This window comes from Phalacrocorax carbo, chromosome Z (genome assembly GCF_963921805.1).
Source record: "Phalacrocorax carbo chromosome Z, bPhaCar2.1, whole genome shotgun sequence".
Classification (NCBI taxonomy): domain Eukaryota; kingdom Metazoa; phylum Chordata; class Aves; order Suliformes; family Phalacrocoracidae; genus Phalacrocorax; species Phalacrocorax carbo.
Genome location: NC_087548.1, coordinates 78,211,201 through 78,235,873, shown reverse-complemented (window position 1 = coordinate 78,235,873; position 24,673 = coordinate 78,211,201). Strand labels below are relative to the sequence as shown.

The 24,673-nt window shown below is 39.7% G+C and overlaps 1 protein-coding gene across 2 annotated transcripts in view; it reads right to left on the bottom strand.

Annotated features, from left to right (window-relative positions):
• The window catches only part of ATG10 (autophagy related 10), a 94,133-nt gene that overhangs the window by 24,311 nt on the left and 45,149 nt on the right, over positions 1-24,673 (bottom strand). For both annotated transcript variants that reach the window (XM_064438433.1, XM_064438432.1), the window contains exons 4-5: positions 12,297-12,423; positions 4,483-4,580 (exon numbers count right to left, since the gene is read on the bottom strand). In XM_064438433.1, coding sequence (XP_064294503.1) covers positions 4,483-4,580; positions 12,297-12,423 — 225 coding nt within the window. The remainder of the gene's footprint in view (positions 1-4,482; positions 4,581-12,296; positions 12,424-24,673) is intronic.

Sequence of the window (24,673 nt, the reverse complement as noted above, 5' to 3'; positions counted from 1 at the left end):
ATACTCTTTTTTCTTGTAGACCTAACTCTTGTTTTGATCTGAGGCTTGCAGGCTACTGCTCACAGTATGATTTTATTATCTTTCATTATTCCTTTGAGAATACTGTCATTTTTACTGCTGTTTTATATCTGGACAGGCATATGCATCTCTCAGTTTACAAGGGGAAGCGTTTGTTGCACCAGTGGTTGCTGGCACTGAAAATACGACAGTGTTCACACTGCTAATTGTACTGGTGCTCTCCTCTACTCTGATTCAGCTCCAGAGATGTACACTTCCACAAACCATGCATTCTTTTGTCTTCTTATCACTTGACTAAATGACCATAAGCAAACGTACCTCACTGCCTGGTGCCTTTCTGCTTTCATCTAAAATTAAAACTGTAGACCTCTAAAGCTGCTTTCCCGGAGGCTCTCTCTCTCACAACCATGTGGGAAAGTACATTTCCAATCCAGGAATGCAGCTGGGGCCTTTGGATGAAGTTCAATACTGATGTAAATCAGGCTAACCTCACTGAAGTCAGTGGAATTCAACGCTGTTGAGCCAGGGTCTTCAAGAAGAAGGCATATATAAATTTGAGGTAGGAAACAAAGTAATTGCAAATTATCTAGTGGGATTCCTGGGGGATCTTTATTTTTCTGGCCTCTGCTACCTGCCAGCAGTTCCACTACTGTGCTGTCAGCCTGACATAGAGTATGTATTACTCTAGAATAAACAATTTAACTTAGTTTGTAATCTCCTTATTTAATGGAAAGTCACCTTGATATTATGTTCAATAGAGTTTTCTTGCGATGACTCTGCTAATTTCTCCAAAATGATTTTCACAGAACCACAGAGTGGTAGGGGTTGGAAGGGACTTCTGGAGACCACCTGGAGTCCAGGCGGGGTGTGAATGCCTCCAGGGAAGGGACTCCACAGCCTCCCTGGGCAGCCTGTGCCCCTGCTCTGGCACCCGCACAGGGAAGGGTTTTTTTTCTCATGTTTAGCTGGAACTTCCTATGCTCCAGCTTGTGCCCATTGCCTTTGTCCTGTCATTGGGCACCACTGAAAAGAGCCCAGTCCCATCATCCTGACATCCATCCTTTAGATATTTATAGGTATTGATGAAATCGCCCCCTCAGCCTTCTCTTCTCCAGGCTGAACAAACCCAAGTCTCTCAGCCTTTCCTCATAAGGGAGACGCTCCAGTCCCCTGAGCATCTTGGTAGCTCTCCGATGGACTTGCTCAAGCAGTTCCACGTCTTTCTTAAACTGGGGGGCCCAAAACTGCACACAGCACTCCAAATGTGGTCTCACTAGGGCAGAGTAGAGGGGGAGGATAACCTCTCTCGATCTGCTAGTCCCACTCCTTTTAATGCAGCCCAGGATACCACTGGCCTTCTTGGCCACAAGCGCCCAGTGCTGGCTCATGGTCAACTTGTTGTCCACCAGCACTCCCAGGTCCTTCTCAACAGAGCAGCCTTCCAGCAGGTCAGCCCACAGCCTGTACTGGTGCCTGGGGTTGTTCCTCCCCACGTGCAGGACCTTGCACCTGCTCTTGTTGAGTTTCATGAGGTTCCCCTGGGCCCAGCTCTCCAGCCTGTCCAGGTCTCGCTGGATGGCAGCACAGCCTTCTGGTGTATCAGCTGCTCCTCCCAGCTTGGTATCGTCAGCAAACTTGCTGAGGTTACACTTGATCCCATCATCCAGGTCACTGATGAATATGTTGTACAGGACAGGACCCAGCACAGACCCCTGGGGAACACCCCTAGTGACAGGCCTCCATCCAGACTCTGCCCCATTGATCACGACCCTCTGAGCTGTGTTGCTGAGCCAGTTCTCTGTCCACCTCACTGTCTGCTCATCCAACCCACACTTCCTTAGCTTGCCTGTGAGGATGCTGTGGGAGACAGTGTCAAATGCTTTCCTGAAGTCAAGATAGACAAAATCCACTGCTTTAACTTCATCCACCAGGCCAGTCACGCCATCATAGAAGGCTATCCAGTCGGTCAGGCATGATCTTCCCTTGGTGAATCCATGTTGACTACTTCTGATAACCTTCTTGTTTTCTACATGCCTGGAGATGACCTCCAGGATGAACTGATCCATCACCTTTCCAGGGATGGAGGTGAGGGCTGACTGGCCTGTAGTTTCCCAGGTCCTTCTTCTTGCCCTTTTTGAAGACTGGAGTGACATTTGCTTTCCTCCAGTCCTCGGGCACCTCTCGTGTCCTCCACGACCTTTCAAAGATGATGGAGACTGGCTCAGCAAGAACATCCACCAGCTCCCTCAGCACTCGCGGGTGCATCCTGTCGGGACCCATGGATTTGTTGGGATCCAGTGTGCCTAGGTCATCTCTGACCCAATCCTCCTCAACCGATGCCAAGTCTTCCTTTCTCCTGATTTGTCCTCTCTTCTCTGGGGGCTGGGATGCCTGAGGGCCAGCCTTAGCAGTAAAGACTGAGGCAAAGAAGGCATTCAGTAACTCTGCCTTCTCTGCATCCTGCGTCACCAGGGCCCCATTCCTTGCCTAGCACCGGGCCCACTATTTACATCTTGGTTTGTGTTTGTCACTGGACTCACATTGCCTGAACCACCTCTGGAGAGGTGTCATAGAGGCAACAGGTTCAGCACTCCACGTGTCTTACCACCCAGAAAAACTGTTTCTGCAAGCCTTTGTGTGTATGTATCTCACACGCATCTCTAGTTACTAGACACAGGACAGTTTTACTTTACTGTTCCCTAAGAGTGACCTGGTTTTCCTTTTGGCTTCCATCATTCTGATTTTACACATTCCAAACGTATTGTTTATTCTTTATTCTCAGTAGTATCGGATTATGATTTATTACCTAGACAGAGCTGTAGGTTCTTGCAGTGCTTTGCAGACGAATAGAAAGAGACTCTGTTTTCTACAGAGGATCTTGAAAGTGGCTTCAGGCCACTGTATAACGTGAGCTTAGAGAAGGCACACCACCTCCAGAGTGCACGTAGCAGATTCTCCTGTATATTTTTGCAGGTGGGAATATAAACTATCCACAAGCCAGAACAGCTCTGCTGGGAAATACCTGAGATGTCAGTCTTAAAGGATACCTAGCATATGACTGCAGGGTTACTGCGGTCTGTCTACTAGGAATCCAAGAAGGTGGATGCAGTGGAGGCAAAGTTAATTGAAATATCTACCTCTCTATACAGAAACACTCATGATTTAGCTATAAATCTCAAACTTCAGCTATAAGTCATAAAACTTTACTGAAAAATCTGAACTGCAATACTTTCTTGTGCAGAAAATCAGTTATATGCTACCATATTATATTGTTTTATTAAAAACTAATTTTCTCATCTCCATTCTGCAGTAGACAAGTCAGGTAATTAGTACTTTATGTAAAGAGTATATTATGAGAATCTGCAAACTCACAACTGGAATTCAGACAGGCACAGCAAACACAGAAAACCAATTATTATAATACAAAATATTATAATACAAACAATAGTCCATGGCTGCAAAAACATGAATGCCGCTTGTGTTCATGTGATTGAGTACCATCTACAAATAGGCATCCTGTAATTAAACTGTGTGAGTTGAATTAAGGAAACACCTTTAGAACTCAGTTGATGTTATATCCCAGTTGTGCCAGATGCTGTAGTAAGAGACCTGTGTACCTGGAAACAGCTAAAATCAAAAAGTCAATGAAGGAAAGGGGAGGAGGAAAGGACACATCAGTACCTTTGTCTGATGATAAAAAATTCACACCCATAGAGTCGCTATTCTTTGTCCAAACTTGCACTGGAGGCCTGGAGCTGACGGTAGAAACCAGAGCAACCAGCTCGGCTCTGAACCATATCCCGCTCTTCCTTGAACAAGTATGACTGTTTTCAAGAGAGCCATCATCGCAAATCTGTGAACGGTTGCTGAAATGATCTGGTGACTTCAAAAACACTTTAAATAAAAGTGATTTGAATAGCTCTAAAAGAAGGTAGTGATATCACAGTTTACTAATTTGCTGCCTCTTGTAAAGCACAGCATTCATTAACTACTGATTCTTAAGGACATTACTCAGCAACAACTTATTAGCTGATTGAGAGACCAATTTTGCCTCCTTCTGTCCTAAGGATTGCAAGTCTCTTTAAAGTTGAAAATTACACAATCTTTTTTGGTAATTTGATTAATAAAAAATCTGTGAAATGTTACACTAATATATTTTACTTACGTAAATCAGTCTACTTTCGTATTTCCCAAAATCCACTGTTACTCAGAAATTGCCCAAAGTTTTCAGGGCTGGCTTTGGAAAAGTATTTTAAATGAGATATACTGTCACATTAAGTTTTACATGGTGAACACGTATATATCCTTCAAAATTCAGGACTAAAACTGTTTCAGATAACTGGCTCAGGACAACCTCAGTTCGACTTTTTTATATTTCACTTGTGTCCAGGAGGGGAGTAAGGCCATTGAGGATTCAGGCATATATTGCATTCATCAGTTTGTAAAGGACCAGTGGTTTCTCACCTGCTGTGAAATAGTGTCCCAGGGCGCCTCCAGCAGACGAGCCTGGTAGCATGCATGAACACTTTTCCATATTTCATCCAGAGTTAAAGGCCTTCCATCTGCGAGGGGGGGAAACAACCATCCACAGTCAAAGCTCTTAAGCATGCTATATCTTTAATACAGAATAGCAAAAGTTAATCTGAAAATACTGATTATCTGGAAGCAGATGGAAAAAATAACAGCAAAACATAACTGAGACCCTTCTGGCCCTCTGAACTCCAAAGAAGTGTTGCTCAAATCCTGACTGGAGGTGCATATAAAACTACCTTAAATTCCCTTTCAGCTTTCTTCTCTGTCACCTGAGAGGAACAACTTGCCATTCTGGTTGCAAGGTGTGAAGGTTAATTTTGTAATACAATGCTTGGATAAGATAAATTTAAAGCCAAAAATAATATTGTGAACAGTTATCTCATGTAAATACATGCAATTCATAATGAAAGAATGGAAAAAAAATATAAGGAACAAAATTCTAAGTGTACTGCATTTTGGTAATCTACATGCCCATAATTTTTTCTTGAGCTGCGTTTATTTAGCATTGTTGCATCAGGTTTTTAGTTGTGATGTTATAATTATGCCAAGGTATCAGTGTCAACCACTTATAAAATAAGCATGTCAATTTTTCCTGATTATTTCTTTTTGGCAAGTAGCAATAGAATATTTTTATATACTTTCAGTAAGTAGCTTCATGTTGGCATTTATTAGGTGTCAGAAACCATTATCCTGTGATAAACAGTTTTATTCTACTGACATTTTCATGTCTGTAAAATGAACAAGATTTATTCACCCAATTAACATTTGAATGCCATGTTTAGATTTAAGTTAAAAACAGCTGCCTACAGCCTCTGTTTTCTTATTTTCTGCACATATTTACAAGAAAGCACCAAGTTCTGAACTTATATAGGCACCATATAGCAGAAGCATGTTGCAAATAAAGTGTCTGAGGGGTTAAGAGCACATCAACCAGTTATACTATGCCATCCTCATTAACATGACACTTGTTAGACCATCATGCCCTTAGAGAGTTTATGATGGCAGACACCAGACCTGTGCTGGGGGTGGTCTAACATTTACTAAGAAACTTGTTACAAGAACATAAGTTAACTTTAGAAGGATGTATTTATGCTCAGATCATCTTTGTGCAGGTAATACAAGGTGCCATGCATACTTGCAATTTTTTGTTTTCTGTTCAACCTGTAAAGGCAATGCAGAGAAAGTCCAAATGTAAAATCTAGAACACAGATTCTAATGAAAATTTTGATTTGCCACTCTAGATTTTGTTCTGTACACCTTTCTTTGTATCTGTTAATTTTTATAGTAACACTTGAGCAAATTCAGATCATACACATGGAATGGATTACTCTGAGTCTATCCATTAATCTCATTTACAGAAATGATCAAATATTGTTGAAGCATTAATTATATTATAGATAAAATTTAGTTTTGTCTTTATCTCATGAATTTTACTACTTCATGTATGAGAAGCAGTATATCTTCCATCATATTTCAGTATAGATTTATTTTAATTTCACAGAAAAATGCAAGTACATCCAAACTGAAAGTTTCACTTCACATCAGGGTGAGATCACAGACATTAAATACTTACATAGTTAATATAAAGTAATTGCAATATTTCACATAGGAACAAAGAATTGATCTGGGCATTCTGATTATGCACTTATATATTGAAATATGCCTGGACTTAAGTTTCCCTAAATTTTGGATTTTCTGCACTATTTTAATATATTTAACTAAGGTTTAAATTATTTTAATTGTGTTTTGTAAAATTAGAAAGCTTTCATACAGTCTTCCACAAATTGTGTTCCTGTAAATTCATATTTAACTGACTAGCTTAGAAGATGGGAGACCAGATGCAGCAGGAAGGAATAAGTTCTTGATACTTAAAATGGATGTGAGGTTCAGCTATAGTTGGGAACTGCAAGACCCTTGAAAAAGGAGAGGGAGTGGAAGGGCTGTTACCTCATCTTCTTTTGTGGGATAAAGACCTGAAAATCTATTGAAAGAGATTTCTCTCTCAATAAAATAAAATAAAATAAAATAAAATAAAATAAAATAAAATAAAATAAACCAGCTACACTAAGATCTTAAAACGACTAATAGAAGGACCCACTCCAGGTAATGTGTTTTATATTTTAAAACTCCTCAGTTTGTGTGGTCATCTGCTTAGGATGATATAACCGAACACATTTTATTTGTGGGCTCCCAGATTTGCACAAGACACTTTATTATTCTTCGGGTACGTTCAGACCCCGTTTTCCAGGGCTGCCAGCATTCACATGTTTAGCAGCCCTGTTACACATTCTTGCAACCCACTGAGACCTCAAACATCCAGCTGGGCTGACAGAGCAGGCTGTAATTGTTGCTGCTAGCAACAAGGGGCCACTGTGGCACCTGCTGAGCCAAGCAGCCTCTCTGCTTCTTGTCTCATTCTTTCCTGTGATGGAGCTGAACTCAAAAAGTTCAGCCAGAAAAAGAAGGCAACAGCAGCACCAAGCCAAGAGAAGTGGCAGGAGAGGGAGGCAGAGGCTTCAGATTCCCCCAGCAGTACATTTACTCATCATCCACCCACGACAGCACAGCTGCTGAGGTGCTTGCAACTTGTCCCAAGTCTTATCCCAAGTCTAGCTGGGAGCGGGTGTACAGACAGAAGTGGAAGTTTGTGGTTAGATGTACATTTTGTATAATTCAGCTCATTAGGTAACTGCAGAGAGTGAAGGGAAATAGCAGCTTGTGGGCCATGCCAGATTTACCGTACCTTTGTCTGAAGCTCCATGCCTGTCATGCCACCAGTCGGGTACATGACACATCACGTACTCACGAGTACTAAACCAGGCTCTGCGAAGTGCAGACTTTTATACAATTAACCTTACATCTTCCCAGCAAGAAAGGACCAAAGAGCCTGGGAAGTGCCCAATTAAGATTTTTGTTGAGAAAAAAGAGATGAAGGATGGGAGTCCAGAGCTCCTAAGTATGGGTTCTGCCTCTGCCATTAACTGACGTGGGGCTCGAATCCACCAGTTCATCTGCCTTAATAGTCAGGCAAGAACAACTACAGCCTTTCTATCACAAACTCAGATCTTTATTATTTAAAATGTCTAGACTGACTATAACAAACTTTTCTGAGAAAAGCTTCTTGATGGTCCACTTGGGGTTAAGTCATTTATTGCACCACAAATAAGAAATAGATAAAAAGCAGGTGGCTGAGTGCCCCATCACAGTAGCAAGGTGTGGCATTAAGATGGCATATGAGTTGCAGCTCCCAGCTGACTTGACACATTAGGCACCTTCTTGACACCTTCTTTAGGCATACAAATTTCACATACTTTTTCAGCGAAAATTTTCAGGCTCCCCAAGCTGCTGTATTCTGTTTTCTTTATGTTTATTGAGGGCTTTTAATAATTTCTTAGATTCCTAATTAAAGGTTATTTGACACTTTTGGTGAAACTGTGCACAAATTGTTTTGAGGCTTCATTCTGGCATACTTTCCAAAGAAATGTGGTTTTGTACTCTTAAGAAACCATTGCCACAAAAGGCAAAACACCCTTACAGCTTAGGAGAATATCTGATTATATGAATTATTCTACTTTTTTAATGCCCAAAGACATGATAAAACCAGTTCATATGGGACATGGTCATAAGAGGAGCTATTTTTCTGAGAAAGGACATAGTGGTTACATGCTTCTGAGTTCAGGGAGTAAGTCTATATCCTGGAAAGTGCATCAGTCGGGCCCAATACGGTTACAAATACAGAAAGTCATGCCTTCAGGTTTGGAGGTACTTACATTATCTTACAAGCTCCCTCTCTCTAACCACTGATTAGTACATTTTTTATTGGCAGGGATCTATCTATGTCAGTGAGCTAGATGTATTTTGAGCAGGTCAACTTGAAAATCGCATTCTTTCTTTTCCAGAGGAGTTAGGCTGCAGTGCTTATTAACTCCCATTAGTCCTGCTCTTTCTTTTCCGTGCTTAGCCAGCACTCATGATTCTTCCTCTACCTTTGTAGGAAAAATAAAAAGGGATGTGTGTGACAAGCCATTATTTTCTTGACATGTGAGTCCTGAATGATGCCTGTGTCCACCTGTGATTGCAGTGCTGCTGCCTCACTGTTGGTGCAAGAGGTTTTTGAATGTATGGCTTCAGATGATGACAGTTCAGGTAAAGACCAAAGTTCCCTGACATCTTAAAGACTAAGAAAAGGGGAAAATACTCTGCTGATTAAAGAAAGCTTACTGGACCTAGCCCAGCCCATCTGGCTGATGCCAGCATTGAAGGGGAAGGCTAATTGTCTATACCATCTGTCTCTAAGGGGGCTAATTGCTGACATCAGATACCAGCAGGGGTTCCTGCATTTCTTCAATTACCTATTTGGTAATCTCAGAAGCCAGAGAAAGAGAGAAGGACTCCCATTTCTGAAAAGTATGTCATGCATAAGACTGATTTTGGAGAAATGACACCTAGTTCTCTGAGACTCTGAGGACCACTGCCCTGAGATCTTGACACAGACTGGGACTTAAGTAGGTCTGAATTTAGGAGTATATGGCATGTGGGAAGTGTCATGAAGTTGTGAAAAATGTTTATTACATATATATATATATATATGTATATGTATGTGGCCTAAAAATATCTTCTTGAATCCTATAACGTTCCCAAACATCTTTCCAGACAAAGTCATCACACTTAACCATTATTATCAGGTGAAGCACTTGTCCTTGCACAGAAAAAAGATCATTCCCTGTAAATCTATCCCCAGAGACTACCAAAAAGCTTGGATGTCTCTCAAAATGTTTTAGTTCTGTTGCAATCAAAATTTCAAACACTTACCTTGCACTACCTCACATATCCAACTTCTCTCCAAAAAAAAAAGGTCTAAAGATGAATTCCAGAAAATAAATTATTTCACACAATTTAAACAGCAGCAAGGATAAGAACACAATGCAACTTTTGTCCTTCTGCACAAAGAACTATCTATGCTGTTGGAGGACCATCACTAGGAAAGAGGGGTGGAAACCAGATGTCCTTACTGACACAAGCTCCTGAAGATGCCCACCATGCTGAATATGACAGGAAAATCTTCCCAGCAACTCTTTTGGAAGCCTTTTTCCTAGGAGGGACTCCAAGAGACCAAGCAGTCAATAAAAACTGGAATCACGCACGACGGGACAAAGGCAGGATTTAGTTGTTCTAAAAAGTTTTTAAAGAGTCTATTTGGAGGAGCGCAGATTTGGACAGGCTGGCACCAGTTGCTGTTATAACATACAAAGTGAGGAAGTGAATATTGCAAAACAAGCAAAACTACTTAGTCAGGTTGAACAGAAGAATTATTATTTCCTAAGCAGGCCTCGAGGTGTAATGGCCACTTAACACACTGCCAGAGAGGAAGCAGAGTTTTGAATTCAAACTCTGTGCCCTGCTGCTGGGGAAGGCAAGACAGGGCAGGGCTGTGGAAACACTGGAAGGATTATAGCTCACCTTCACCTCTTGCAATAAGCTTTAATTAACATGAGGATCAGTATGGACAGGATTCAAGGGAAACCATGAACAGCCCACAAGAGGCTTGTGAGGAACTGATTTTGTTACTTAATCTACAAATAATGGTAGGAATTTAGACGGGGAAACTGATGTAGGTTTCAGAGAAAGATTCTTCCCTGATTATTTCAGATGAGGAATGCAGTGAATATTACTAGTTGTCTGAGAAACAAGGTGAGGAGCCTATCACATGAAGACTATTACCTCAAAGGAAAAAAATGTCAGGGCATTACCTGGAGTTTTCCTCATACCAGGTTCAGGACAAGACAAAAGATAACTTTGCTGAGATATCTCAAGTAATGGTGAGTGACTGTCACCCATATGTTCCTGAAAACCCCACGTTGGGACCTTCAGACAGCACAGCACAGTCGGGCAAATAACTTGCAGGGATGACAGAATTTTTCATTTTGAAAAGTAAGTTATCCATAATAAAAATCAGACAATACTAGCTGAAAAATTATTGGAAAAGTACTTATTGCCAGCATTTTATAGACTTCTCTCTTCAAGAGTCAGAGAATGTTAAATGTTAAAAGAGAATGTTAAATGCTGAAGAGAACCCAGGTGACTTCAGCAATTATCCAAAAGAAGTCCTTGTTTTCCATTGTGAAAGGTTCCCAAAAAGTGTTTTAAAACATAATTATACTTGTAGGAACAATTACAGTTTTGTACTGCAAGGGGAGCTGTTGGCACATAATACTACGATTGTGCATTAGATCATCCACTAGCTTCTGTAATACCCACTTCCAGCTATAAGGAGTCATGTTTCAACACCTCCAATTCCCTGATGCTGACAAGCTAAACAACTTGTTTTGTCTCTGGGAGCTCTTCTCTGGTGATTAACTGCTTATGGTGAATACTAATTATATGAAAGTACAGTACAGTAGAAATAGTGTCCTATTTCCTCTACCTGCAGTGTCTCCATCCTCTTCTGTAGAGACAGTGCACTATTAATTCAGCTAAAACCAAGAAGATGACATTTTTCAGGACCACAAATAGGTTAATCTGTCTCTTACAGCAAAACTTTATCTTCCTGTCTGCAGAATAAGTTTAAAGGCAAAACACTGCACATTTGTAAATGCCTGTAATAATTCTAGAAATAAATTTGCAGCAGGATGTGTGCAAATGAGTTCTGATGGTGGCAAAGGCAGAGCAATGTCCCCAATTCCCCATGTCCCAGTTTGAAAATTTACCCCAAATTATCCATTCCTGAAACTGCACCTCAGACTAAAATCTTTCCACCAGGGAGTCTATGAGAATTTGTTCTTCAATTTTAAATCTAAAGTGCCTTTTAAAACGCTAACACTGCAAAATTAGAAACAATTAAACAATATAAGGCAGAGAGTGATTAAATCTACCAAACACATTCAAAGCAGCTTAAGCTACTTTTTAATTAAAAAGGAAAAGATATCACTGGCAACATTCAGAAATCTTTATCTAGATAAAGTTAGGAGGTTATTCAAAACACAAAAGATGCTGATGCTACCATGCAGGAGGCTGAATGAATGACTTGAAGATTTCAATCCCTCCACCCTAGGTACACAGTCTTCGGGCAGAGAGGAACAGAGCACAGCCAGTGCTGCAGTGTGATCACTCTATGTTTGCTGATTAAATAAGTGACACCAACAGCGGCCTTGGAGGGAGACTGTGTGTTCCTCCTTCCTTCCTGACAGGATGGTGAGTGAAATCACAGCAGCTACAGCAACTGAGTAATGGGTAACAAGATGTACGTACCCGGGAGGAAAGAAGATCAGTTAGTGTTTCAAGAGCCAGTTTTAATAGATAGAAAAAGGCAACACCTTATTGGTATTATTTTTTTTAAGTAGCAAATTTAAATAGAAAACCTTGTGGCTCAAATTCAGGCTCCAAAAAAACAGACATGGTTCTGCTGAAGCACTGTAATTATGTCCACTTATTTTGTGGCCAAATTCAAACGTGCAGCTTTAAATTTTTGTATTCATTTAATGAAAAGAACAAGAAAAATGACCAGCAGTTTTAGTCAACCACAGGCAAGATGCCAGGAGCCAAAGATCAGCCTCCTTCAGGCTGAGATGATATCATCTACTCCAAGGTCCTGAAGCTCTGTGTTGGGAGTATTACAAAATCTACTGGTGAACAGCCTCATCTCTTACTTTATTACATATGATCAGTACTCTGTTCCTCAATTTAACACAAAATCTGTGTTTTAAACATCTATTGCATCCCTTTGTCTAATAGCAGATTGGTCTTACCTAAAATGCATGCCCTAAAATAAAGCACAGGTACTTGGTAGCTGCTGGAGTACAAGACATGATACTCATAGCGAATCACTTCTTCTGCTGCACAAGCTCCAGCTACTTGAGAATCATCCAAAGACTCCTAAAACAACAAATATGAACACAGTAATACATCAAGTTTTGTATTTTTATCAAGGGAAAGGTAATTACTACTACTGTAATACATTTAATAAATACACAGAACAGAAACAATGGCAGTCACCCCTTTCACAGCACTACTCCTTTGAATTCCTGAAGGAATTTTTCAATACTAGCAAGAAAATCACAACAGTCCAAAACCTACAAAGCCATCTTACAGACTTACTTCCACAAACTGTGAACTATGTGTAAGCATTTGCAGAACTGAGGTCTTTCAAAGTGCAGGCTGCTTTTGTAAGCAAAAGACAAAAGCTCTCTAAAATCTTTATGGCACGATAACTGGTACAATAAGGTGACTACTGCTGCATATCTCCTCATTAACTTTAGTATAGACCATTTTAAAAGTGTATCCTTAAATAATCTGGTTTTGCTTGCCAAAAGACAAATCAAATGTATCCATCAAAAATTCTCTGTTCTACTTTCTTTAAAGGCTTTTTGCCAGAGGTTGTTTTTGCTACTAATATATCTAAAACTGAGACTTTTTTTTTCCTGTTAATGTGTATTTCAGGTGTAAAGTAACTAAAGTTTATTGTAGATTTGAAATAAATCAGAAGAGATGGAACTTGCTGTATTGAGATATACCCCAGTTTGCAGCATCAGTTTCCTAGCATTTCAAATTAATATTCAAACAGTGCTAAGCACCCAGTTGTTTCAAGTTTTCTAAAAATTGTTGATATTCAACGTCTCTGAAAATGGAACCATTAAATTAATAATGCCATTAAGATTAAATGTTAGAAAAAACTTTCCAAGAAGACACTATGGGTGTGGACTTCTTCGGTTTTCAAACCCCCAAATTTACATGCATGAACAAAGCAACCATAATGCCCCACAGGTTGGGTGTGCATTTCACAACCTGACTATTGCCAAGCAACCGTGAATATTGGCTTACTGTCTCTGTCCAAGCAAAATAAAAAAGATTGAAACAAAAATAAGAACCACCATCCTTTGAACATGATGCTGGTTTAGCACACAAGAAATTTAAAGCAATTTCGCATTTTTATCTCATATCCTTAACTCAGCCATGAATCAATCTATGAAGAGATGTAAGAACTGGTAAACTATTACAGTAATGACTGTCCAAAAAAAAAGTTATTTTCCCCAAATTTAGTGTATTAGACAACCAAATGCTGCTGAGGCACAGGGATAGAAGATCATGAATGGAGGGGCCCGACCTTGGGCAGCTACACTCCAAGGTACTGTAACAAGGAAAGGTACTGTAAATGAGAAAATCATAGATGCTCACAGAACAGAAGGTTTCTGGGAAGTTCTGGACAGCTGTAGGAATGGTTGATTTTAGCTTATCAGGAAACAGGTTATCTAAAGCACTGAAAGAGAACACTAAAGAAAGCACTTTCTGTGTTAACCTTGTTTTAAAAACTTATGTGAAGGGATACTAAAGACAACATGCCAGAAGGGACAATGATGACTACTGTATCTGACTTCATGGGCCAGGTAAAGTTAGGTATGCTATGCCTAGTTCCCATGTAAATGTGTAACAGACTACAGTGGCGAGTTCTTTTCCTCCTCACACAGGTTATACCCTCTGGTCAGATGTGAAATACAGATTTTTAAAAATTTCTTTAGGAAAATAAAGATTTTTCTCTATAGAGTAAGCTGGACTTTCTTTAAAATGGATCAATTTTCAATGCTTTAGTGAGAATAGTAGAAGAACAGCAGAAGCATGTGGTAAATGAAACCAAAAACCAACTAGAGATTGGCTTGCAAGTTTGTAGGGGTGGGAAAGAGAAAGAGTCCATATTCAAAACTGAACCTACATGAAAATTTACAAAAGCCCTTCGGATCAACCTCCTGGAATCAAAATCATGCTGTTTTACAGACATCAACGTTTCATTAGATATTATGGCCTTGCCTATTGCTTAGTCACTAGCTTACCTTGCCCTAAAAGAATACTTCTGGAAATGGCAAGAATACCTGCTCATGTATTAAATGCTATGGTTCTAGAAAATAGCTCTATGTATACACATACTTCTCTCTCCTGCTTTGTGTACGTAAGGGTAAAATGACTGTATACCCTCCCATAAATATTGATACTTAATTTGTGATGATTTTAGACTGAATTATAAAGAAGCCATATTTTTCATTACTTCCAAATACTTAGGAAAAGAAGTAAGTTAATACTCACTCAGAAATTAAATACTCAAAGTTGTATACCCTTAGGGAAAATGTCCTTTATAAAAATCCTGCGTACTATCTCAGAAAGTCATAAATTAAGCTCAGAACAACTTCATCATTAGGAATGCAATTTACTGGGTTAGCATGGATTTCAGCGGGTAAGCAACTTCTATCTTTGCTTTCTGGATTAGGAAAAGGAAAGCAAAGCAGAGACTTTCTACTTTCATTGTTCTTTGAGATGGCCACTGAGAAATCTTATGAATTTCTGCCATTACCAGTCAGGTATTACACGGTGAGGTACTTCCCAAAACATATTATTACTTCCAGAGAAAGGCGATTCTATCCAGAAGTGGCCTTCCCAGAAGATGTACATAGTTTGATGGCAAGAGAGGCAGCAGAGAAGGGAAGAAGGCAGCTTTAATACTTTACTCCTGTAAAGAGAAGAGTATTTTTGGACACATCTATTGTGCATTATCCTGCATTTTTTTGATTGATAGTTTAGGCAGTTTCTGAAATCACGCATTCATCTGAATGCAAAGCTCAAAGATGCTTTGAAACTGACATTCTTCTGCTCTGTAACAAGATGAACTTCGGGCTGCTACAAAGTTTCTACATTGACTCAAAATAAGTTTCTGATACTCCGATCTCTTTTTCTGCTGCTTCTAGTGACAAGTGGGCACTTTGTATTTGTGATCTGCATACAAAGGCAGATAGCCGAGTCCTTCCTAGGGCTACCTCTAACCCCCTTTCCTTTCGGTAAACAGCAGTTTCCAGATTTCTTACATAAAAAGATACAGCATTGCTGTGTAATCCTGTGCTTTACAGTCTCTGTAAGTACGACACACCATATTTATGCAGGGAAAGTACATTTTGGAGCCTAAGAGTTTCGATGGTATCTCTCTAGCTGATGAGATGAACTTTGCTGATGAGATGAATAAAATGAGTACAGTCATTTTAGGTGATCTTTGGAACATCTAAAAATCTATGCATGGCTGAATAAAGCCTTGAAGCCTCAGAGAGTTTTCTATCAGCCTCAACGAAGAGATTTATTTTTCCCTATTTAATCAACTACTGATAAATCCATATATATAAAACACAGGTGTAACTTATAAAAAAAAAACCACAGAATTTTATTTTTATATATGTCACATGATAGGCTACGTACTTAAATTTTTTCTTCAGGTAACTGTTCTACTTTCCTTCTCTATGTGTACTGTTGTTCTATCTCTTTTTGAGCTAATGCTGATTTTTAGTTCCTATAATAGACAATATAAAAATCAGTTTTAACTTCAGAAGATTTTGTGACTGCTGCAAAAAAATCTAGGTAGACACATCACAAAACAAATCTGTAATTTTGCATAGATCTTGTAAAGACAAAACAAACATAGCTGCATTAGAAAAAAATTTAAAATGTTAACAAAAAAGCAGTTTTGACAAAATTGCAATCACTGAAAATGCTATGAAGTAATTTGATTTCTCAAATTTTCATTTCTGCTTTGCAAACTTGCTTGCACGCTTGCCATGCTTCAAGTTAAAACTGTGAATCCAGGACTCACTGACTGTTTCCTAAACAAATTGGGAAGGTATCATCAGGAAGCATCTGCTCCTCTATTGCTGTCACATAAAGTCATCCTCGTGCTATCATAATGGACTATTGAGCAGATGTTTAAAAGCAATGTATGCATTAGAAAAAAGATAACCAGCAACTATCTAATTAATTATATTAGTTCCATCATAAATGAATTATCACTATATTTAATTGATATTAAACTGGTATCAACCTTTAAGTATCCCCTAAACAAATAAAGTTGTTTTGTTCCTTTTAAAATGCTAAATTATTTAAATCAGTAGATAAGAAATGTCATTCTGACGGCAAAATAATGTATTTGTAGGATTTTTTTCCTCCTGATGAAGAAGGAAAGTTAAAAAAAACTGGTAACAAGTTAATTTGACAGCAGGAGAGAGTTAATAGCATGTTTTGATACTCTAGTAGTAACTGTGCTCCGCAGACTGAAGAGCAGCAGGAAGGTATGGGTTAAGGCGGGTCACCTTTGAGGGGGGGCTCCAAAGGAAAGGGAGGGCCAGGGAAGTGACAGACAGGCTGAACTGTTAAGGCAACAGCATTACCTGATAAAAAAAGGGACTTTTCTCTGCTGACACCAAACATTTATCTCTCTCCACCTCACCCGCAGAGGCCGGCCAAGCCAGCCTTCCTTGCTTAGCCCAAATTCCCTTTGAAACGCAGCAGCAGGCCCTAAAGCTAAGAGAAGTGGTTTAAAGAACAGCAGGCACATTTCTCCTGGATCTCAAGTCACAGTTGCCTTTCTCCCAGTTCCCATGTTCCTCATCTCTTTTCTTGCTGTCTTGACCTCCATTTCCTGCTGCTGCAGGCCAGCCTCCTGGGAAATTTTCCTGCAGGAGCATGGCAGGATTGGGCTGCAAGCAGGGAAGGGAGGAAGAGGTGACACAGGCAGTTACTGGTACTGCTAGTTTTGTTGTGAAGGGAAAAAAAAGGAGATTAGTAAACAAATCCGATTTCATTGCTTGGCATGCACTTACACTTAATTTCATTTCAGCCTCTAAACTTGAAAACAAATGTATTGCTGTTTCTCCAGCACAGAGTTTCTCTTTCTTCAGAGATGACTGTGAGCTACCGTGTGAAACACAAGAGCTTTCAGGGAGCAGCTCCCCTCCCCGTTCAACATTTTCCCTTTGGCAAACAGTGAGATCTGAACATGAAAACTGAATGGTAGGACAGTGTTCATCAGATAGAATTAAAACAGTGCTTAATGTGGAGGGTGCGGCAGCGTGGTGAGATTGTATCTGTGCTCTTTATTCTTCCTCCTGGGTGTTCTCCACATTTATTTGGACCATGTCTCACTTTTTTTGCCTGCAGCCCCCACAGGTCTAGTCTCTGCAGGTCATTTTGCTGCTGGTATTTGTCCCTCCCATGCAAAGTCTCAAGTCATCCCCCACCTTTACACAGACCTCGAATCTCCAGATCCCATCCTCCCTTTCCTTTCCATACTAAAAACGCAGTGTGGAGTCGCAGTGGTCGGCAAAGTAACCATGGTCGGAGAGGAGGAGAGTCGGACCTCTGGGCAGCAGCTCACTGCACACCCCCACAGCCACTCGGATCGTCCCCGTAAGCTGAAGGATGGCAGGGGACAGAGCGAAGGCTGAACCGCCAGTATGCCTGCTGCCTGGATTCAAGCCTCAGAATGAAGCATTACTTGAAAATTGTAAGGAGGCCTAGAAAATGAACCAAACCTCCTTGCAAAACTAAACATGATGAGGAGAAAAAAAACCAACAAACCAAGACTTGCAAGAACTTCAAAACTATCCTAGCACATGGGGGTTTTATTTTAATATAGTAGGAGAAATTCAGTTTGCATTAAGTGATTATCAGTATTTCCTTTCACTATTAAATACTCATCCTATGCTAAAATTTATAGGCTCTAATCAAACGCACCCCACTGTATCATGGCCTGTAAAGATGCATAAAAATACGGACATCTTCCTGAATAATTTAAGTGTATGATGAACGGAGTACAAATGCCTTTGCCACCAGTTGCAGTATTTTTATATACATTAATAAATCATCCTTTTAAGTGAAGTATATGTAGGGGTAACCAACGATCTCCATGTGTTTTCTGGTGCCACCATCATCAGTGACAGATGAGGCAATATGAGAATAACGAAAGAGCTCTGAAGAATAACAAAGTTACCTTAGGAATTTATTTCCTGTATGCAGCTACAAAATCCTCCCCAGTGTCTTGGATTTCTTCAAATTCAGTTAGCCAAGTGAAGAACCTGGTGATATACTGCCCCTCAATAACAAGAAAAAGAAAGCAGCCCTTAAATTAGTCGGTGATGTTACTAAATGCCATGTCCAAAGAATCTTCTTTTGGAAGACACAGCTACCTTGAAAAGCCACAGCGCCACCAATGGAGTTAATATAAACAGGCAATGGATTCCTGTGGACACACAGATCCCTCAAATACTTCATTTCCCAAAGGAAAATCTTCTACCTGCAAGTCAGAACCCTGACCGCGACATTGTTAAAGCATCCAGTCATTATTAGAATTACTATTTTCCCCTCAAAATACAGGTTACTGACAAAAAAAAAAACCAACCCCACAGCATTTTGTCATTCAAGGCATACCAAAAGACCAAAACCAAGACTTCCACCCCAAAAAGACGCAGGACATAAAATTTCAGTAGTCCCTCATGCATTAAGAATGGTCGGAAATTAGATTTGTCTTTTGATTACTTTAAAACGGCTATCACAAGTAAAAGCAAAATCTATTCAAGCAAAAGAAGCAATGGACCATGAAAACAGAACAGTTGTGAATTTTTTCTTCACGTAAAGGTGGGGAATTCTTGCAAAATCACTCTTCACTCTTCCCAGGTTGTCACACATAAGAGGCAGAATTTGGTGGCTTCTCTCCTCCACCGGAAGAAATATTTTCTCCTTTTTTATGTAGGAAGTACAAGGCTAGTCTGAACAGGGGTAAGGCTCTGAGAAGTATGCTAGGAAACCTGGTGGAAAGTACAGTTAACACCCAGCGAAGCTAGGAAACGAGGCAATCAAAGGAGCAGGAGAGTCATGGGCCATCTGCTGAGGGATGATGGGCTAATCTAGACTATTCAAAATTCTTAAAAGAAGGGTGCACTCAAAACTACAGACACACACCTTGCAGAAGGACAGAGCAACCTCATCTGTAAGCTGCAGGGATGCATTTACTTCCACTACCTCCAACCAATATTCTTTGTCAATATTATTCCTTGGAATTAAGCATTTACAACAGTCCTTCTTTCTAAGTATGGTGAGGTAAGAAGCAATTAGAGATGGCGGTACCTGTACCTCCTCTTTTTTGCTTTTAGCCTTTCTGTAAGAAAAGTCATGCAGGACCGGTAAGGTATGGACACCACTCTGCATAAGTCCCTCTGCAGAGACAGAAACTCCAGCCTCTTTTTCTGAGTACTGTAAACATCATCCCAAGGTCCTTTCCTCTGTCTTATCCAATGTATACTTAATTATTCCAAATGAAGCAGAATGGCTTCCACAATATCTTAACACCCACAGAGTCAGGCGCTTCAAAGCCGCTTCCAGCCCCTCTGCCAAAGGAGAGAACCGAAATCAGGATCGCCTGTAACCTCCCTCAAACCACAGGGCAATACAGGACAACCAGCATCTCCTCTGGCCAATCTTTTGCAGGGCACGTTTTGGCACTTGTGTTCTCAGAAGCCTTGCTGGAGCTGGTCCTGAGGGCAAGAACGGGCCGTGGAAGTTCATGGCATGACCAACTTGGGACTGGACTCCCCGGGCCCCCAGGTACATCCCAAGTTAAGGGGCAGGTGAGAAAGGTTCTTCCGGAACAAATTTTGGCCAGAGCTGCCAAGTCCATCCACGTCCTTTCGCAGATAAAACCTCCAGCGATTTAGATCTGTGAATTTTCCGACTCTAGGATTACAACTAGAAAACTATGTTTAACAGAAAGTTTTGGAATTTCATTCACACACCTTCATAAAAAATACTTGCAAAACACACCCGTCCTCAACAGCGCTACCGTACGAGATCAAGCCACTCATATACACAGGGGTGCCCAGAGTTTTCAAGGCTCATGAAAAATAGGTCAAGCAGGTATAAATACACACTGTTGCAGTTAGTTTGCAATAATTATCAGAGGAAAAATATTAAAATTCACACACAAGCAAAGTTTTATGTAATTGCATTTTATCCAGCAAACATAAATGAAATAGCAGTATTTTCCTATTATTTTTGTCACTATCTTGCACTTGTACAAATTGGGCAAAGCTACTACTTCAAGGTTAAGTACTATTTCACAAGATTATTGCTTTTCTGAACTGAAGCACTTCCAGGATTGGGCTCCACGCTTTATATGAATATGCTTTATAATAGGCAAAAAGAAAAAAAATTGCTACACTAGAAGACAGAAGTATCAGTTCAGCTGTATTTTAGGTCAGTTTTATTTTTTTAGAACAAGGATTATTTCTGCTTTGAGAATCTCAGCGGCAACCCAGTTTTGGGCACGTTTAATTCAATGGGGAGACTGTCAGCAAATGCCTACAAACCTTTACTTTATAGAAGACAAACTCAAATCCTCATTAATTTCTCAGATGGGAAACTGTATGAAAATGGTGCCAAGACTGACAGCCAGTGTTTAGCAGTAACTCAAGTGAAAAAGTTACAGTCAGAAATGCTCAAGTTGTCACAAAATCTGGCATTACAAAACCAAGAAATTTTAAGTTAAAGGTTACAATTAAAAGCAGCTGAAGGGGAAGCAGGGATGGTGCAGCTCTGGAGTCCTCTGCGGTGCTACGGGCTTGGCTGCCACGGTGGGGCCAGGATGCACACCCAGGGCACCATAAGAGAAAGGCAGTGTCACTGGGACAGTGACTTACTGCAACAAGTGTAATAGCTGCATGCTGCCTAGCTGAAAAAGGAACTACTACCCAATTAAGTTAATATCTGTCCAAATGATACAACTTTAAAGTTACCTGAGATGCTAATCTAAGCTTGGCCATAGCTTATATTATAAAGCACAACAATTCGAAACAATAATCATAAACAATGTCGCTTAATTACAACTAGTTTATTTGAATATGAGACATCCAATTAAATTAACAATACATTGACACTAAAGCGTATATATTAATCTTTTCTTAAGATATCAGGAAGAGAAAATTAAAATATAATGATCTATTTCAAATTCAAAATAATCTTAATTCAAAAATTTTAACTATCACTCAAAATAATTATTAATTTCCTAGTACCTTGTCAAAAAAATAATCTGAATTTGTTGCTACACTTATATAAAACTAGTAGCATAATAGGATGCAGTGATGTTTTCTTTTTGGAAACATATAGCTATAATAAATACATTTTTATGGAACAGGACCAGACCCTACCAAGCCAAGTAAGTTCAGCTTTTGCTTTCTCTGAAAAACTGTTTATTTTATTAATATATGATGTAATACAGTTGCACTTACTTCCTAGTCTCTAATCACTGTTACGTAGGAGATGCAAAGCTCTGAGTTCAGACTTGGGCAGGTCAAAAGCCCTTCAGTTCGTTTTCAGACAAAATACTTCGTAAGATTATTCTAATATTAATAAATATAATGTTATCAAGTGTCATTGATCGCAACCAGCCCAAATGTATATTGGAGACATTCATAGTGGCTGGAAAGAAAAGTACTGAACGACTCCTTTTATTAATGTGATCTCAAATGAAAACTGCCGCGCTGTATTACATGATACTATTAATTTCCAGGTATGCGGTATACAGTAGATCTCAATGCAAATTTAACTGCTAGCAAGCTTTACAAAGAAGTAATTGTAGTTTGACAAAATGCAGCTAAAATTCACAAAATTCAAATGAGAAGACACAATGCAATACATTCTTGCAATTAAAGATTGCCTGTTAAGGCATTATCTAACAATAAAGATAGCTCTGTACTATATTCCTGTGGCTGAATAATATGGTTAGGAGACTTGTATGTAAAAATAAAGAAAATACAAAAGTAGAAAAGGATCTCAGCTATAGTAGGACACTACCAAGAGTGTTGTACAACTCAGTACAACTGTACCTTGAAGGCAGCTATACTCCAAAACTAAGAATTTGGCATTTGCTTTACAATTCTTTAAAGCCAAGTAGAATATTTGTGTGAATTATTTACAATGTCTCTGTCTGGAATTAATCTTCTAACCGTCTCCATCTTCATGCAACTCCATTTTATTCAAAAAGAAAGCCCAGTACAGAATTAGGAATAGCCAAATGTTTCCACTGCAGTATGTCGTGGAAAACACCTGTAATGGTCAACAATACTACATAAATAAAAGGACCAGACAATACCACTGTAGCAGAAGGTTTACAAAAATCAGGAAATGGTACACACTGTACGCAGCTACACTTGGCCAAGCTCGTGTATAGTGTTACTATAGAAATTTTGCACAGATGCAAAATCTACATAATGGGTGAGCTGTTAAATATATTAATCTCATTTAGGGAATTCTTTGAGTAGCTGAATTGCTTAGTACTAGGTGGAGGGACCTGAAAAGATTGCTTTGTATAGAACTGTTAAAGAAGCATACCTGAATTTTCCTTAAACATTTATAAATGAGCTAGGTAAAATACTTCAAGCAATTAGCAAAATGTTAAAAAAAAATGTTCAAATTTTTCTTTTTTGGGAGCAGCAGAAAACTTGAGAAGGAAGAGGAGAACTGGTATGTTTGCCTCCTCCCTCTCAATGCTGCTTTCACCCATTTTGCACAGTTCCTCGTTCTGCTTGGGCAAAGGCACATTTCTCCTCCTTCAGAAGAGCACTTCAGACGCTGAGCCACAAAGCACTTGAGGTGACGTCTCTCCTGTTCCACTGTGTGAGTCACCGAACGTTCACTGGAGCAGGGAACAGAGCCCGGGTACTGCAGGGCCTCGGGGAACGACACCATGCCGTACTAGCCTCTGCAGGTGACTTTTGTGTTCAGGGACACAAAGCACGAGCGGCTTCGCCGCCCCAACTTCCTTGACCGTATCAGGAAGTGATTCACTCAGTGTCCCTCAGGATTGGAAACACAAGATACAAGAAGTAAGGAAAGAGCTAGTGATTGTACACATGTGCAGAGAAAGAGCCAGAACATTGCTTTGGCTGTCTGCTACATTTTATCTGCTCTCATCTCCCTCAAAAGCTACTCTACGGCTACTGGAGTTAATTTATTCCTTCAATTTGATTACAGTATCTCAGGGACTATTTCATATATTTGTCCCTATTTACAACTAACCAAAATCATAGCTAAGACGATGAAGTATGTAATTGGTTAAATTGCTCTCGCTTTTCAAAACTGAGATATTCCAAGTGTCCCGAAGGCATTTAATTCCAAAACAGGAAGCCAAAGAAGAGAGCACTCAGTAATTCTAATCGTCTGCAGATCTCTTGGAAAGTATTTTCCTAAACACTTGCTGAAAGAACCCTTTATTGTACTGCGTGCTGCTGCATGTACCCCAACTAGGGTCCCACAGAAACGTCAAGATATTTACTACTGAAATTATTTCTAGTTATGTAAAGGAATCAATCTAGAATCAACTAAGAGCATGCTTTCCTAAACCTTAAAGTTCAGTCATGTGCAAAATGAAGGATGTAGGGGAAGAAAAAGCAACTAAAAATACATGAAATATATTTCTAACATTCTATACAAAACTCTATTCATAAGGCAGAGGCTATGAATGGTAGTGCTGCACCAAAATCAAAGATACAATTTAACTGATTTTTTCTTAACTTCTGCTGATAGGTTTCTGCAACTCAGCTGCAATCCCTGAAGGAATAATTTTAGAATAAAGGCCTGGTGTCCACATGATATTTCAAACAGTACTGCTGAGGTCCCTATTCTGTTATGTTTCAGGTAAAAGAGGACCTCTGCATTTTTTACTTTTCTGAGTCTGGAAATAATACGTGAGTAGATCAAGAATTTATGGCTGTAGGAATCAGTTCCCAAGTAGCAGGATCTTTCATACATTGAACACTACAGAACTATACGCAGTTCATAGAAAAAATGCACGTTGGCTTTTCACATCAATGCATATGATTTCACAAACATTTGCGCACTTGTGCACACCATGAGTGCAGATACGTACATTCTTTTAATAGCAGACGGTAATATTTTTCCCAAACGCTCTTCACCTTGCTCAGCACACAGGTCAGAGTCAGCACCATGCCTTTTACTCCCATCACTTGACAAGTGACTTCCAAGCCCCGGATGGATACAAAGCGTGGGAAACTCCACTGCATGTCCCTCATACTGAGACAAACCATAAATACGCGTTGCTACAGGAACGACCTACAGACAACCACAGCAGGCAGAGGAAAATGCTCTAAGAAAGAAAAGTTTCATGGAACTTTCGGTGGAGATTTTGTGATTCTTTGGGATTTGGCTTTTCAAGGGGAGGAAGGTGGAAGCGTAATATCATTGTGTTGACTGGCAGATGACTCTCTGATTAACTTTGGAAGATCTGGGGATGCTTCATTGTTAGTAGGCATTC